Genomic DNA, 16447 nt, shown 5'->3' with positions numbered 1-16447 from the left:
GTTGCTTCTTGAGCAGAAGCCTTGGTATTGAAGTGCTCTTCATCAGTAATCAGTGATGTAGTGCTTTGAGCAACACCTGGCCTGGGAGCTGCCTGTGGGGTTGGAGACTGCACAGCTGCTTTTCTACTGCTGTACCTCTCCACAAAGGGCTGAAATGGCCACTTACCCTAAGGCTTAAGACTGGCTCTCATCAGCTCCTGAGCATTCCAGCAGCCTGGGATCAGTTAGTGTGGCTGCCTTAATACCTGCATATGAGGGGTTTGATCTGTGCCCCTACTCATTTGAGCAAATAGTGCAAATGCGCACTGGCTCCTCTTGAGTTGTACTAAGACCTGTAATGCACAAACTTCCAGGATGTTTATTCTACTTCCAGCTATTCTCAGCAGTTCAGCTCTTCTGTGGAGACTGTAGCTTCATTTGTGTGAAATGTGTTGAGGTGTTAGCTTCTTGGTTCTGCTGCTTCATTAGTCTTTTTGGTCCTGGGAGCCAAAAAGTGGAAGGGAAATGACATGGCTTTCCAGTTAATGAAATAAGCAGAGAGGTCCTATACCTTCCCTGTGTTTAATTGAATTATATGTACTTATAGTAGTACTAGTAGTACTTATGTACTATGAAGTATATCATGTGTGGGCTCAACTTCTGCTATTGCTATGTATTTACTTCAGTGTCCACGTGACTGTGGCTAGGGCTAAAAAAGTATGCCCTTTTTTTTGCAGCTACAAGTGGCTGATGCCCAAGTTCATTTTGGCCTAGCTCAGGCAACTGGATATCTATCCACTGTCCTAGGATGCCCTTTCATATAGTTGGCAGGGCACCTAGGGTGACCCATCTTCCTGCTTAGGGAGTAAGCCAGTTTGCTCAGATAGCAGCAGCAGAGGCTGTAGCAGCAAGTCAGATTTTCCAAGTTGAAGCACATGCAGTTAAGTAAAAACTAATGTGAAAGCAGGAATGAGGAACAAAATAGCTGTACAAGGGATATACTGTGTTTCTCTTGGGAGATGTAGGCACCGCTGCTGAGAAGAGGGTAACAATAGGCCCTGCCTCCCTGCTGCACTGACCTTCACAGGGTAGTGGATATTTGTCCCCTATATTTGTGGAATTTCGGTGACCTTTGCTGGACTCCCAGCATTCTTCCAACAGAAAGCCTTAGAGCCTGTATCATGGTAATCTAGCAACTTGAAATTTGAGGTGAATATTAATACTAGAACTGGCTTTGGTACTAACAAAGCCATAGGCTGAGTGCTAAACTATGGGTTTCATTTTCCACAGATGTACAATCAGCAGTTTTTTTACAGCACCTTACTCTAGCTGCTCCCTTCCCCTCAGTTTTGAGGGCTTGTTCTATGTTCATAGATTGTGTAAAGTCTTTTTCTTTCATTCCAGAGAGGTGGTGATGCTGAATTCAACCCTTTTGTTTCTCAGCTAGATGAGCTTGGTAAATGGCATAAACAATCATCAGGTACTCAGTTAATCAAATGAAACTTTATTTCTGTGAATTCTTATACCAACATCATGAAGTTTTTAGCTGAACAACTGATACATGTGTACAGCTTAAGCAGCTCTGAATGGAAAAATTACTGCTTACATCAACTTCAGAAGGTAAACTCTCAAAAATGCCACCAGCTTCTTGCTGTAGGTTGTTTTAAATACCCTGCTTCTCTTGAAGCTTCCATTTTTGTATTAAAAACTGCAACCATGAGCTTTAAAAAATGAAAGCAAAGACAAATCTAAGAAATAGATTGAAGTATTCCACTGAGGTGGAGTCTGTCCTCACCTTTTCATAACTATTAGAAACATGTACAAATATACTATTTATCTTAGCTAGACAACTTTGAAAAGAAGGGGATGTCTAACAACTCTTAAAGCCTCATCCTCCTACCTGAATCATTTAAACATTTCGTATAAATTCCCTTTAAAGTACTGGCAATGCAGAGTAGTGCTGCCCCTATTGTACAGTCAGTCAAGCTGTACTGGTGCAATAGACACTGAAGATTCTTCAGCCATGTCCCACTTTAACTGCCTTTTCTCGTGGTGTATGAAAGGGAGATGAATTGTTCTTTCTGCACTTGGAGGCTGGAGGAGCAAGAGAATTTTGTGGAACTGGAGCAACCACCTTCCATCAAAGAGGCTGCAACAATGCAAGGAATGAGCCAGTTTAAGTGCACCCTGGCTCCACGGCAAGAGGCAGCAGGTAGTGAGGTGATTTCATCTATGCCTAAAGCTTGTTATTTCTGGGATCTGAAAGGGAAGCTGTAACATGCAAAACTAGGTTGTTCCAGCTCTGTCACTGACAAATGTGGTTGCTGTGACAAGCTGCTAATCTCCACATAGCTGTGATGATCTCAGTGAGTTAAAGGGAGTTAAAGAGTCTGTGCCCACCACTGCCCCCACAGTGGTGGGCTGCAGTTAGAGCACCCAGGCAGCATCTCTGTACAACTCAGGACAAGTTTGTACTGTTCTAAGACCTGCTGGACTTATTCCAGGATAAGGCAGTAGCTGCTTCTTACAAAGTAGAACATGCTTGTAGAAAGAGCATTCTACTTGAAGAACAAAAGGGGCATCTGGAAAGAGGTGTCACTGTATCATTTTGGGTAATACTGACTAACTGCATATTAAATCAAATAACATGACCAAGCAGGCCATGCACACCCTCCAGGCCTGAAGGTGATACAAGCTATGAGCTTTTTCCACTCAGCTGAAGAGGCACAGCAAGGGCAAGACTCCAGTCCCAGTAAGACTGCTATGTCAGAGACCATGGTGTCAGTTAACAACTCAGTTCTGGATTTCTGTTCCTCTTCAGCTTCCTGTCCTTCCAGCGTGTGACCTTATTCATGCCAAGGTGATCTAAATGGGAGCCTGCACAAAGTTACAATTCTGTGCTCAGAGGCAGCAGCTATTTTCAGCAGTGTCCCTTATGCCAAGTGGTGCTTAGCATACTCCAGCACTTCTTCAAAAGATTTGGGGAACAATGCAATGCAGCATAGCCTCCTTAATGTTGTTGCTGTGCTTCTTGTATCAAAAAATGTAGGCATATCTCGGGCTCTAAGTCTCATATAAGGTAAGAGGTGAGTGTTTCCTACTTTTATAAACCCATTCACTAGGACAGAGTACGTAAGTCAGACCCTCTTCCATGACCTTAGCAAGTCACAGGGCAGCAGGGAGCCAGAGCAGGACAGGAGTGTAGCTGGAAAAGGAAAGGTCTCTTTAGGTGAGGGATATGTCCAAGTCATTATACTCAGCAAGATCAGACAAGAACTGATGTTATTTTGAGTCAGACATCAGCAACAACTGCAAAAGGTCACAACTGCAGCACAGTTTTAAAACCAATGCTGTGCTGTAGACAACTCACAACCTACTCTTGTATGTTACATTAAACCCCACAGGTCAATGTAAATATTTTTAGCACCAGTACAGGTCAGGAAAGACATTTATGACATGTAGTGTACCTAGTGCAGAATCTGTAAGAGAGAGATAGTTCTGCTTGTGCAATTCAAACAACATATACACACCTCCATAAAATCACCTGATTTTAAAAGATTACAAATCTTAAACTGGAGTCGAGTTCCTAAAATTAGGTCACTGATTTGGTTCTACTCAGACCATCATGTGATCTATGTGTTTTTCATCATTTATTTAAATGACCCTTAAACAATCTCTTGTTCTTGGTCTGCTAGGCGGTATCAGTAAGAATCTATTTGTTTCATCATAAGTTTCCGGCTGTACTCGTAGGCAAGGAACAGTGCCCCATTGGCCACGAATGCACGGATCATAGTTGGCGTTAGTCCAGAATACAAGGCCAGCACGCCTAGAAATGAAACCAGAGCCAGTTAGCAATTTATTCAAGTGGCTGTCTGCATCAACCACTCTGCTCTTACCTGTGAAGGATACTGAAGGAATGCTTCTGCTTAGAGAAGCATGAACACAGAGAGCTGAACTCACTGGTGTAGCTACTGATTGCAGTGGTACTGGATATTGATATGGGAGTACCTAATGTTGTAACAGGAGTTTAGTCATGTAAGAGCTTATGCTAGATTCTTATTTCAGGTATGACAAGTTCTTGGCCAGCTGAGATTATGTGACAGTGGCTGTACCACAGCTAGCAAGGGGGCAGCAAGACTGTGTTAGAGCTGTGTCCAAGGTCAGACACCAGTTCTGATGAGTATCTTACCTAGCAATGGAGCCAGGATTCATGTCTGCTGCCATGACCCTCTTCCAAAGTGCCTGACACAGGCCTTTTCCAGAAAGGAGATGCTGAGGCAGATGCCTCAAGTTGCCAGGCTGGATAGGGCTCTTTGATAAATCAATCCCCAACCATGTATTAACTTCTAGAGGTGAAGAAAACTTCTGCATGGAACTTACCTAGTTCCTTCAGTTTTCATGTATAGGTTTGGTCACAAGTAATAGAGCCCCTTTCTTTATCTGTTTTTAACGCATAGTAAGCTTCTGTTAGGTTTAAATGAGTCATCTCCTGAACCAAAAGGCAGGGAAGATGAAGTAGGTCTCAGTTTCTAGATTCCAAGCTTTCCACACTACATGAGGTAGATACTCGTTTGCTAGAAACAGTTATTGTCTGTATCTAACACAGTATCACTGGACTAGGTTTCTCAAGTGATTTTGGGCATTGGAGGGTATAGATTTCAGTCTGCAGCCCTATAGATTCAGGTGATCTGCTCGGATACTCACCTTCAGTTCTCACAAGAGTTACAAATGTTCCCATAAAGCCTGCCTGTTTTCCAGCCATTGAAAGAACCTGAATTCTAGATTTGACACAGTCCACAGGATACACAGCAATCCACAGACAGCTGCCTCCAAAACCTCCACTGAGTAACAAAGGGATGGGGCCTAAAAGTTAAAAAATATACTTTTATACACCACAATATTCACTAACGCAAATATAACATTATTTCTACAGGATTCAAAGGCAACAGAGGAAGCTGCTTATGACAAAAGAGCAGTTGCTGTTCTCTCACTAACCTTTAAGTTAATTTCAAGCCACTGGTAAATTGCAAGTCTTAACTAGAAACTCAAAAATTATAATGAGTGCCTCTCAGATTATTGGCCGTGTTAAAAAACTGTAACTCAGAATTAAATTTTGTTTGTATTACCTAAATTCACTTTTTTAACACTTGTAATCACTTTCCAAGGTTAATTGTGAAATGGTTTAGAGTAACATCATAAAGTGTTACTAATCATATATAGAGTATTTGGTACAGTAGACTTATTTTGTAATCAGTCATTTCTTTCATAATACGCCCTGATTTTGTGTTTCAGATCAGATGTTTGTGTTTTGTTACATGCCCAAAATGCATGCAGCTGAAATCCTGACTCCAAGCAAGACTGGTTCAGTCTTTTAACAGGAGACAGGCAATCTTTATTCTGGCATCACCATGTTTTTCTTCATTTCTAATTTTCAATCTCAGTGTTCTCTTACTATCATTGTAACTACATCTAATGGTCAGCATGCAGTTCAGCATATACTTGAACACACTGTTCAAGAGACTGCAGCTAAATACTTCAAAATCACTCTGAATGGCAGCTGAAATGAAATAGTTCAGAGTTGTGTTACATTGTGGGGTCACATATTTCAGCAGTTTTGTAGTGTTAGCTCACTGTGTTAATTCTCTATTTATGATACATCCTGCTTCATTGGAAAATGGTCACTTGAATAATTTAGTACTATGTATATACAAGACGCTGTCCTCCGTATTTAGTATGCCTCATTTCCTTCATTTTGCATGGATTTTACAACAGTATATCTTCTTCCCATGACAGCATGCTAAAACCCACCTGTAAAAAGACACCATACCTAATTCATCTTTTGATCTCCCAGAGGCAAAAAATGTCCGGCTCAGTTCATACCCTCCAAAGAAGAAGAAATAGCCCGGGACTTCCCGCAGCAAAGTGCTTGACAGGCCACGATAAAATCCAAGGGGACCATCCTTTTGGATAACACCCTTCACTACTGACCAAACTGTACTGAGAGAGGTTGAACCAGTTAGTGATACTTACTGGCCAGATAATGAGAAGTTACAGACCAATAGGCAACTACAGCAAGAATTAATGGTGAGATCTATTGTGCAAACAGTTGAATTCATATAAGACTTAGAGCAAGATCCTGCTGGGAGCCCTTCACTGGCATCCAGCTTTACTAGCACCCAGAAAGTCAGCAGGCTCTGACCCTCCCAGCCACAACTCCTCCTCTGGTTAACAGTGACACCTCTGGTTAGCAGTGCACTATAAATGTGACACTGAGCCAATACAGGATTTGAAGAAATAATACACCCTTTGAAGGTGTTAATAAACCCTTTGAAGAAAGGGTTCTAGGGATATTGAACTGGGTGTATACTTACTTGTGTCCCTGGATTATCTTTCCTGACAACTGCATTTCATGCATGGCCTGTAGCCGGCACTTCACCAGCTCTGTGGGACAGAGGACAAGGGTGGCAAAGGCAGAGGCAAAGGAGCCTGCAGCAGCATTCTGTAGATCACTGCAAGAAAGAAACTGCAGAAGATATTTGGGCACTGACCTTCAGTGCAGTGGAGCCACTGCACCACCAATCAGCTTCCTGTACCTGTACCCTAAATACCATCAAGACAAACTGGCAGTCTTGGGGGAAAGATTCTTAAGGGCAAAGGGCAGTTACTTGAACCAGAGGGAGGAAAAAACCTAGCTTGTCCCATATTCTTATACAACTGAGAGACACCCTTTTGACAGCAAAGAGATATGTTGCAATCTCTAACCTTTTTGTTATACTTCAGTAATTGGAGCAGAGTAAAAGCTAGGAAGGGAAGATTTGATAGCATCTATGAAGATTTCCATAGACTTGTTTTACTGGGCAACTTTTGGTTACTGATTACTTCCTCAAAGAGAATAGAAGCGATAATCACCTCCTATAGATACATGTCAGTCTTTTCAAATTCACCTAACTAGTATTAATAAAGGCTTTCAGTGGAAGATGCTAGAAAAATGAAAGCAGGCACAATGGATCACTGTAATCTTTGTATAGATGTGCTGCTATGAATGCAACCATGTGAATCAGAGACAGCACAAACATAAACCACACCACCAAACAAGACAGCACTGTCATCTGCAGTGACTCAGTGTTCCAAAACTGGGGCTTATTTTGTGGTGATTTTACACATACCACAGATTCTGGGTTGCTAAACTGCCAGGACTCAAAAGGCTGCTATTCGAGGGCAACACTGCTTTATGATGAATTTTAAACAGGCTCCTAGAGACACTGGTGTTTTGGACAGGAGCTGCATAATAGCATAGAAGTAGAGCTTCTCTTTCAGAATCCATGGAGTCAGCACAGCTGAGACTGATCTCACTGCAGCAGAGAAATTCTTTCCATCCAAGGGAGATGCTTGCCTTGTGCCCAGCAGTTTGATACCTCTATAGTATGAGAGATTAAAGCTACAACTTTTCACCTTGAAGCATCACAAAACTCAAATTATGACATGAAGCAAAGCTCATGACATTCAAATATGGCAGTAATGAGAACTTTCAAAGTGGAAGATATCAGTAACTGCCTGCAGAGCAGCAAGTGGAATTAGCACTTTTCTTTCCAATTTGTCTCACTTTAGACTTTATGATGAAATCTGTTGGTTAAACTAAGCATATGTTAAAAGATAAATAGAATTTAGCATTTCTCTCTTCATCTCTTTTCTTTGTGACTTATGCATCAGTGATATGTATTCCTTTAACTGAAAAATGTTTTATAGTTTGTCCTTTTCTGAAGGTGAAACAGTACAGTAACAATGGGTGGGGATGTCCTGGACAGACCACATGTTCTCATCAGGGCCCTGCTGAAGACTGTGTCAATACAATTCTCTCTTACATGTGCCTCATGAGGTGCCCCCACAATGATCCAGATGAAGAGAATAAGGAAACAAACAAAGAACAATCTTTCAAGTAAACTTAAATTCTTTAATGTTTTGTCCTAGAACAGTTCTGCAGTCACACTATTTAACCTTGAATCAACAAGGCATTAAAAAGCCATGTTGGATCTGAAAAGCACCATTACTTGACCAAGGAAGGAATTGTTAGATGCCAAAGGTGTTTGCTATTGCTTCATAACTCACACTCCCACTCTGTATCCAACTCCAAAGACAGAGTAGTACACCAATATACTGTTTAAAAGTTTCCTGGACTACCTTCCCCACATCCAGCATGACCATGGTGCCTCATTCATGTGAGATGATCCTAGGACATCTGCACATCTGTGGTCTAGCTCCCAGGATGATCACAAAAGACAGTGAAGAAGTGAAACGTATTGCTGGTAGGCCTACCTCCTACATTTTAATGGGTAGGAAAAGGTAAGGGGTTTGTAGGGTGAGCAAGCTTTTGAACCTTAAATAAAGACATTTTTAAAAGCAAGACAATATTAGAAAAGTGCCCTTCTCCCTTAGTATGCCTCCTTGTAAGAAAAGCCTCTACCTCCCCTGCAAAATCATACCAACCTAGATATTAAAGGAATACAAACTTTCAGGTGTTGAAATGCTCCATCCTATTGGTAAAAATGTTCCAGGTCTTGAACACTCCAGTTAAGCTATGATCATCTAAACCAGCCAGCTGCAGTGACTGGTTAGCAGATGGCTCTGTTATATTAGACACTATATTGTCACACTAAGGCCTATATTTGAAAATTTGCTACACTGTACCCTGTCAGAGGACAGTCTGGGACCTCACTTGCATCTGACAGTACAGTATTGGCAAATAGCAATTGCATGAAATTTTATATACTTGCTTATTTTAAAATACAAACCAGATATTTATTACTAACCTGAGCTTTGCTTTCCTGTCTACTCCAACAATTCTTCTCACAATTTGTTGGCAAAATCCATAGCACATGAACAGAACGGAGTTCTCTGCAATGTTGGCTACAAGTGCTGGTGTGGTTCCCTTGTAGAAGCCTCGAAATCCCACTTGCTTATAGGTTTTGACAAAACAGTCAACAAGTCCTTTGTACATGTTGGGGAACGTCTGCATCTTCACCTTTGCGGTGTCAAAGGGCTGGCCAGTCACGACACAGGCTGTCCCACCTAGGCAAGCAGTGGAAGTTAACAGTGGCTGAAGGTTATCACCACTGCAACATCTATGCTGGAGCACCAGTATTAAGAAAATCACACAGAAAGCAAAGATTAATTAATTCCCTGAAGGAAAAGACAAGTGCACTGATTTTAGCACAATGGTGTCAGTTGTCACTGGTGACTTTAGTTACCTTAAGGAAAAAAAAAAATCAGGCAAAGGAGCAGTAACACCATGATTCTCATTAAATATTTTTTTTATCTCATGAAAAGCAAGCATCTAAATGAATCTAAATGGATCAGCTCACTTCTAGAAACTTGTACTGAATTAGAGGTATTGTTCTGCAATCAAGTCACTTGTGTCAATGAGTTAAATAACATTTTCCTTTGCCCATTAATGCAGTGGTTCAGAAGGCATCTCTGATTTTATATTCCAATAATAACAAAAAAAAAGTCTCAACCCTGAAAGATTAGTAATCAAGTGATTCCTCCAGGACAAGAGGAACATTGCTGAGCGTGCTAAACGGATCATACACAATAAATTGATAACCAAAGACTCAAACCCTTTACTTCAAAACTCCAGGTGGCTGTTAAGCACATTTCTTTCCAGAGACTGGAAGTGTCAAGTGTAAGCTGAAAAAGGGCAAAAGGGCAAAGTTTCTCAACATGTTATCTTTTCCAAACTGAACTGCAAGGTCAATACCCTGAAAACTTGTGTGATATTTCCATCAATGTCATCAATAACCATTTTGCTCACAGTGCAGTGTTCTTCTGCAAGATCTAAATTCTGTAGTCTGCAGGAAGAGCTGATGTTACACTTTTTCGGTAAGAAACAGTGTACAGCGATAGCAATCTATTAGAAGCAGATACTTGACAGGAAACACATGACGGGTGTACCTTATATAGGGTTCATGGTTTTGTTTTGTAGCAAGAGAGAACTTTACTAAAACAGAAGCTGATCTTTAACCAAAGCACAATTGACATGCACATACCTTAAATTATCTGTAAATGCAGATAGCAAAGTAACTGAAATGGAAACAATTTTGTACATCCAATTAAGATTAGTTATTTTTCTTTTAAGTGGAGAGAAGAGTAAGCATTTGTTTAACTAGTGTTATTTGCAGTCCATTTTACTCTTTGCAAACACATTTGTATAACATTGTTCTTGCTTCTCTGCAACGAGGTACTCCAGGCCTTTGAGAGAAATTCAGGACCTAGCTGCCATAAAACCTCATTCCCAACCAGATGGATCATTAAGAGCTTCAGAGCAAATCATGCAAGGAAGCACAAAGAGTTTCCTGCTCTAGAAGGATAACCAAGGAGAAAAGTAGCTGGCTCAGACCAGTAACACCCATGTAAGCTTCAAATGAAAAGCAGAGCTGGGAAGGCTCAGCCAGTGTTATTTGCAGGGAAGTCAGGTAGATATTAATCTACAGGACAAATGCTAGGTTCCTGTAATAAAATAATGGCTGTCGGAAGATGTCCAGGAAAACCATGAATGTTCTTGGAAATGTAAAGCTGAAACGTTGGGATTTAACAGAATGGCTGTTCCAAAAAGGCTGTTTTTGGAGCTGGCTCGAAAAGCATAGTAAACTGCAACAATGAACTTTGTAAGCCTCAAGATAAAGACCAAGAGTCCTAGTTATTATCTGAAATACTAAGAAAAAAAAAATTCTTCCAGCCAGCAGTAAAGAGTCACAAAAAACTCAACCAAACAACAAAATTAAAACAAACCAGAAACCCAAAAAGTCAAATCTGTTTGAACATTCAGACAAGTGTGGTCCTAATAATACGGCAGTGGTGGGGAAAAGAGTCTTACTGAATCAAAGAAGGTATTAGAGGTTGCTTAGATCCTGGGCAAAGGACTGGGACCACAGATAGCCAAATGACTTACTTATTCTTGCCCAGAATTTGCTTGCCTCAATATGTCATTACTTATCAGGTAGTCAAGACTGTATCTGGAGAGGAAGGTAAAACCAGGTTATGCATTTTCTGGAGGAACAAGCTGTTTGCTTACTTAATTACATTTTCTAAAGAGTGCAGAGATTGCCACACTGGACTTGTGCTGTTAATCCTTCTTTCTCACTGCACTGTTAACCTCCACTCTGACAAATGACTGCAAATAACTACCATTGAATGCACTTAACACCATTAATACTGCCATATTCACAGCATTAACACTGCCATTAAAGGACTGACTGTAATATTTATTGTGTGGGAAAGAAAAAAAAGATCACTAACATTGTCTAAACTAGTTACAAAAGTAAATCAGACAAACCTTCCACCTTTTCCATATAACCACTGTTAGGTTAGAAGTGTCAAAAAGACCCATTTTCCCTGGCAGAGTTCAAAATTGCATCCCTGAGCCTCAGACATTACCAACATGGCAATATCAGTGAGAAAGTGCAACCATTTCCACACAACTGGTCCAGCAAAATTTTACACCACAGAGTAGACTGAAGTGAAAGTCAATTATGCAAATTCATCATCATTTCTACTGCTGAGCTTCACAGATTTTAGAGATTGACACCAGGATGTTGCCTGAGCCAGAAACCCTTCAGGTAGTCTTTTGTCCCTTATAGTTAGGGATGGTTCCTGTGACAAAAGCAGCACCTCAATCAACCACACATCAACTTCCTTGCAAAACTCTACTGATACTCTGACTGATTCATAAACTCATGTAAGCAGAACTTAAACCTCCTTATAGAAAATGATTAGTCTGAGAAAGGTGTTATGTCTTCTTCACTGTGTGGCAGGGGTTTTGCCAGGGAGGAGCAATAGCGATACAGTTACAACACTGGCTGAGGTCACTGCTTCTCCGTATTACCCTTGAACCGCAAAGGGTGAAGCTTTTTATAGCAACTGGAAACTGCTTTTATATTTGTCAAAGGTATTAAAACTGTCTCTCAGAAGTTTTGTGCAATTAAGCATTACCTGCAGCACCTGCTGTGAGGTCAATAGCAGCCTGAACAGCAGAGTTGATCCTCATGCTTCACACTTATCAATTATTTCAGAACAAAGTCTCCTGTTTCCTGTCAGGTATGGAGATACTTGTCTCCTGAGGGAAGAGGAAGATGAAACATACACAATTTTCAATAACTTGACAGGCAAAAGCATTACAAGAACGCCCTCAGATCCACTCTTCCATTTAGAAACAGAAAATTGTTGTGCTCGGGAATGAAACTTAGCATACTTGTATTTTGACTGATTTTGCTGCATTGGGCAGATCTTCTGGAGTATCACTGCCTAGCTTCAGCTTACTTGGTCTTTCCAGCTTATCTCCCTGGATCTCTCAAATGAAAGCAAAAGAGTACATCCAGGGAACAGTGCTGAAGGTTACTTTTATATTGATTCTAGAGGCATAGTCTTCCCTCAGGTGTCTAAAGCTGGAACATTTCATGCTTGTCTCAGCTCCTCACCTATAAAGCAAAACAGAATCTGCTCTCCTCGTGGTGAAGAACAGCTGAGAAAACTCTACCCATGATGATACACTGGGTAGCTTTCAGAAGAGGAGTAGAAAGGGAATGAACATGAACATCTTGAATTGTGTCTGGCTGTCATGTTCCTAGTGCAAGTCCCCCCAACAACAGAATATTATAAATAAGAATTACACCCTGTCTCTCAGGAAGGCAGCTGGAAAGCAGAAATACAAATGTGACACTTTGAAATAAAACATTCAAATTAATTCAGTTCTCAAGTTTGCATCGAGATAGTTTCACTGGGCAAGCAGTTAAAACAAGCTTATTTATCTGGGGTAAAATAACTCAGCCAAAGAGCTCCCACTGTTTCAGAACCGTGCTGCTGTCTGGCAGTGCTGTCAAAAAGCTGCATGAGTCTTAAAACCCACACAAATACACATGTGAATTAGTGCCTCACTGGCTTTTGAGCCTGTCTTCAAGAACAGTACATCAGTAAACAGAACAATTTTCACTCCTCTACGTACTGTAATGCTCCTTTTAAAGCCTGTTACCTCCCAAAATGTATTTTGGCATAATTTGAATGGGAAACATAATTCCCAGTAGGCTACCTTGAAAGAATCATAGAAAGACACATTGTATAAACCACATCCTTTGTACAAGAAACATGGACACTTGAATACAACCAAGGCTTTAAGAAAGCCTGTCTCTAAATAGATTTATTATTCTTGAACATTAGAAAAATACACAAGTAGGCCAAATACTGTCACTCAGTGACTTTACCCATCCAATCTGTTATATAAATCTAAACTAGTATAAAACAAAATAAAACATTGCTCTTGCAATAAATGGCACTAACACAAGTAATTTCACAATTGTGGCTTCAGATTTGAACTTCAACATGGAGGGTCCAAGGCGAAATTATGCTTTGTTATCCTATATATCTCATTAGTGTTTACACTGCACTCTGAGTTTTGCTCCTTACTTAGGGGAGAAAAAACCAAATCATTGAGACAGACTTTGAATGAAAGGAATTACTAAAGAGCAACAATTGCCTGTGTTCAGTAAAATGTACACTGCTTTCATCATGCTGAGTGCTTATCGACTCGTGCCAGTCCTCAAAGGGAGCATATGCCAGCTCACCCACAGAAAACTTGGCAGCAGAAGGAAAAAATATTTGGCTATAAAAATATGGACCTTTTAAGAGACAAGTTTAGTTGTCTGATCCGTATCAGCCCAGTGCCATTTTCAGAAGATTTAAGTCTTAGTCAAAACTAAACTAGTATTATATCAGTACATACCTTTTTTTGCTGTTTGTAATACTACTACTGTATTAAAAGTTGAATGTAGGTAGAACGAGGCAGCAACTGCTCTGTGACTTCCAAAGCAAATCCAAACCTCAAGCCTGGAAATACAGAAACATTAGTTAGTGTAACTGCAGAGTCCTCTGCAAGCAGATGTTATTTCAGCCCCAGATGTTTCTCCCAGCCCAAGCAGTCTCCAAAGACTGAGATGCACGCAGAAGGCAGCGCTGCTCCTCGCAATAGCCCGCGTGGGCAGGCCGTAGCTCCGCTCCCCAAGGTCACGGCAGGCCGGCACCCGGGGGCAGCAGCGGCCGGGCAGCAGCGGGGCTCCCCGCGGCTGTCACACGTGCTGGCGGCGGCAGCGCACAGAGCGCTCCCGGGCCGCCCCGCCAGCTCCAGCCCTCCTCAGGGAGGAAGGCTGAGCGCTCCCGCTCCGCCAACACCCGCCCGTTTGCAGCAGGAAGCCCCGGCCTGCGTTCGGCGGAGGCCCGCGGTGGCAGAGCCCGCCCGACCCCGGCCCGGCGCCTCTCCCGGGCGGCCGCGGCTTCCCGGGGCCGCGCACCGCCGAGCCCGCGCCCGCCGCGCATCGCGGGCCTGTGCGCGGAGCCGAGCCGCGGGAACCCTCCGGGCCCGCCGCCACCGCCCGCCGGTGAGGGCGAGCCCGCTGCCCCCGCCCGCTGCCCACACTCACCGGAGCCGCCGCCCGCCCGAGCGGCCCCGCCGCCTGTGCCCCGAAATAGGCGGCGATGGAGGCGGCGCGGCCCCGGGGAAGGCGCGGGCCGGGCAGGCGGCGGGGGGGCGGCGGGGCTGGGCTCTGTTTAAGCTGGGGCTGGGCTGTGTTTCGGCTTACTGAGCAGGATGCAATCGAATTTATGAATTAAAACCATTAAAAAAATTCTTAGGTTTTTTTTAGATATATGTTTCTTTTTCTTCTAGTTGGGTGATTTTGTTGTTGGGTTTTTTTTTTTTTTTGTTTTGTTTTAAAGGATTTGTTTAGGAATTGTGTATCCTGAAACAGCAACAGTTTGTGTATACAGAGGAGCTGCCGTGAGTCTCAAGACATTCTCCAAAGCCGGCACTTTCATGATCCTGGCTTTTCGGGACTTTGAGGAGGCACACAATGACCTAAGCCTCTATGGCGAGGGCTAATACTGCTTTTCTCAGCTGAAACTACACAACAATTTCTTTTTTCCTTTTATTTTTTTTTACCCTTTGGTTTGCCTGAAGTTACCTGAAGTGCTTGCAATAAGGCTTATGAGGAACAATGTCTGGTTGAAAGCAGTAGGACACTGTACAGTTTGTGGCAAGGTAAATGAACATCAGCCATAATGCGTACCAGTGATCAGTCATAGTTGAGATACTCTGCCAGACCAGGCAGTATTTCTGGGAAGCACTATAATCCCTGTTGAGCTGCACATGTGTTTGCGTGGTTTGAGACATGCAGACCTACATATTTCATCTTAGATCCCTGTGTTTTCCACCAAATAAAACAGATGGCTCCTACTTTCAAAGGTCAAATCAAGGAAAAAACCAGCATAAACAAAATTATAAACTTTAATGAACCTTTTTTCCCATCACTTTTTATGAATTGTAGGGTTCAGATTTTATTTTCTCATATGTTTATGTAACATATTGATTGTAAGGGAGCTTAAAGAGCATCCAGTTCCTTTCACTAGACTGACACCTTTCACTAGACTGAGTTGCTCAGTTTCATCCAACCTGCCTTTGAACACTTCAAGGCATGGGGCATCCACAGCTTCTCTGGGCAACCTGCTTCAGTGCCTCACCACCGTCACAGAGGCAAATCTCTTTCTAACAACTAATCTAAACCTACTCACACTTTGAAGCCACTCTCCAGCTCTGTTGTTGGCTCCCTTCAGGTACTGGAAGGCTGCATTTTGGTCACCCTGAAGCCTTCTCTTTTCCAGCCTGAACAATCCCAATTCTCTCCACCTTTCCTTGTCGGGGAGATGTTCCAGCCCTTTAATCAACTTGGTGTTCCTCCTCTGGACTTGCTCCAACAGGTCAATGTCCTTCCTGTGCTCATGACCCCAGAGCTGGATGCAGTATTGCAGGTGTGGCAGTTGTTAAGAAAGAACAGCCTAGGTTATAAATAGTTTTAGAAATTGTATTGTAATTTCTTTAATGTAAAAAAAAAAATGCCGAGTCTGTTGTAATTAGTGATTTGGAGTTAATTGCGCATCCCAAATAATCAGCAGTACTTAGAGAGTACTGTTTCATTGCAAAGAATTTTGACCTGGATGCTGGCTTCTTGCTTAGCAGGAGTGCAGCACTGTTGGGAGATCCAGCTGGTGAAAGCCATCTAAGCCCCTAATGCAGTGAAGCTTGTGATGAAGATGCCATTAAACCACGAGCTGCCTGCCACAACCGTTTGCCACCTGGAACACCAGGCCTTGAGCATCTCGGGGTGCTCCTTCATAGCCACATTCCTCGGGCACACCACCAGGCCTGATCTGCTCTCATCTGGTCTCCGTAGAAAATATGGAGACGGCGACAGCGCTTGAAATGTTGCCTGGGAGCTCTTACAGCCCTGGAATGCGGCACTTCCACGAGCATATCGCCACCACGTGGCTTTTTCTGCTGCCTGCATCCGTGGCTGCTCAGCCAAACCCTGCTTTTTGTCCATGCACCGCGCTGTTGTGGAGCGCTTGTTTTGTTTTAAGGAAGAATTTATGT

At 42.4% G+C, this 16447-nt stretch overlaps 1 protein-coding gene across 4 annotated transcripts; it reads right to left on the bottom strand.

Moving 5' to 3' along the window:
- Positions 1-1467: 1467 nt before the first annotated feature.
- SLC25A15 (solute carrier family 25 member 15) lies at positions 1468-14538 on the bottom strand. Of its 4 annotated transcripts, none has more exons than XM_038132136.1 (8): positions 14442-14538; positions 11965-13851; positions 10023-10056; positions 8787-9045; positions 6351-6488; positions 5807-5976; positions 4684-4842; positions 1468-3805 (listed from the first exon to the last, which is right to left on the bottom strand). In XM_038132136.1, exons 4-8 carry the CDS (start codon positions 8990-8992, stop codon positions 3681-3683), a joined length of 798 nt encoding a protein of 265 aa, XP_037988064.1. In that variant the 5' UTR covers positions 8993-9045; positions 10023-10056; positions 11965-13851; positions 14442-14538; the 3' UTR covers positions 1468-3680. The 4 variants fall into 4 exon arrangements, with proteins under 4 accessions (XP_037988064.1, XP_037988082.1, XP_037988074.1 ...); XM_038132154.1 differs by lacking the exon at positions 10023-10056 and adding an exon at positions 9601-9663; XM_038132146.1 differs by lacking the exon at positions 10023-10056 and having other exon boundaries at positions 8787-9103.
- Between the last annotated feature and the right edge of the window lie 1909 nt (positions 14539-16447).

The sequence above is a fragment of the Motacilla alba genome, chromosome 1, assembly GCF_015832195.1.
Source record: "Motacilla alba alba isolate MOTALB_02 chromosome 1, Motacilla_alba_V1.0_pri, whole genome shotgun sequence".
NCBI classification, from domain to species: Eukaryota; Metazoa; Chordata; class Aves; order Passeriformes; family Motacillidae; genus Motacilla; species Motacilla alba.
This window is presented reverse-complemented; position numbering and strand designations above follow the sequence as displayed.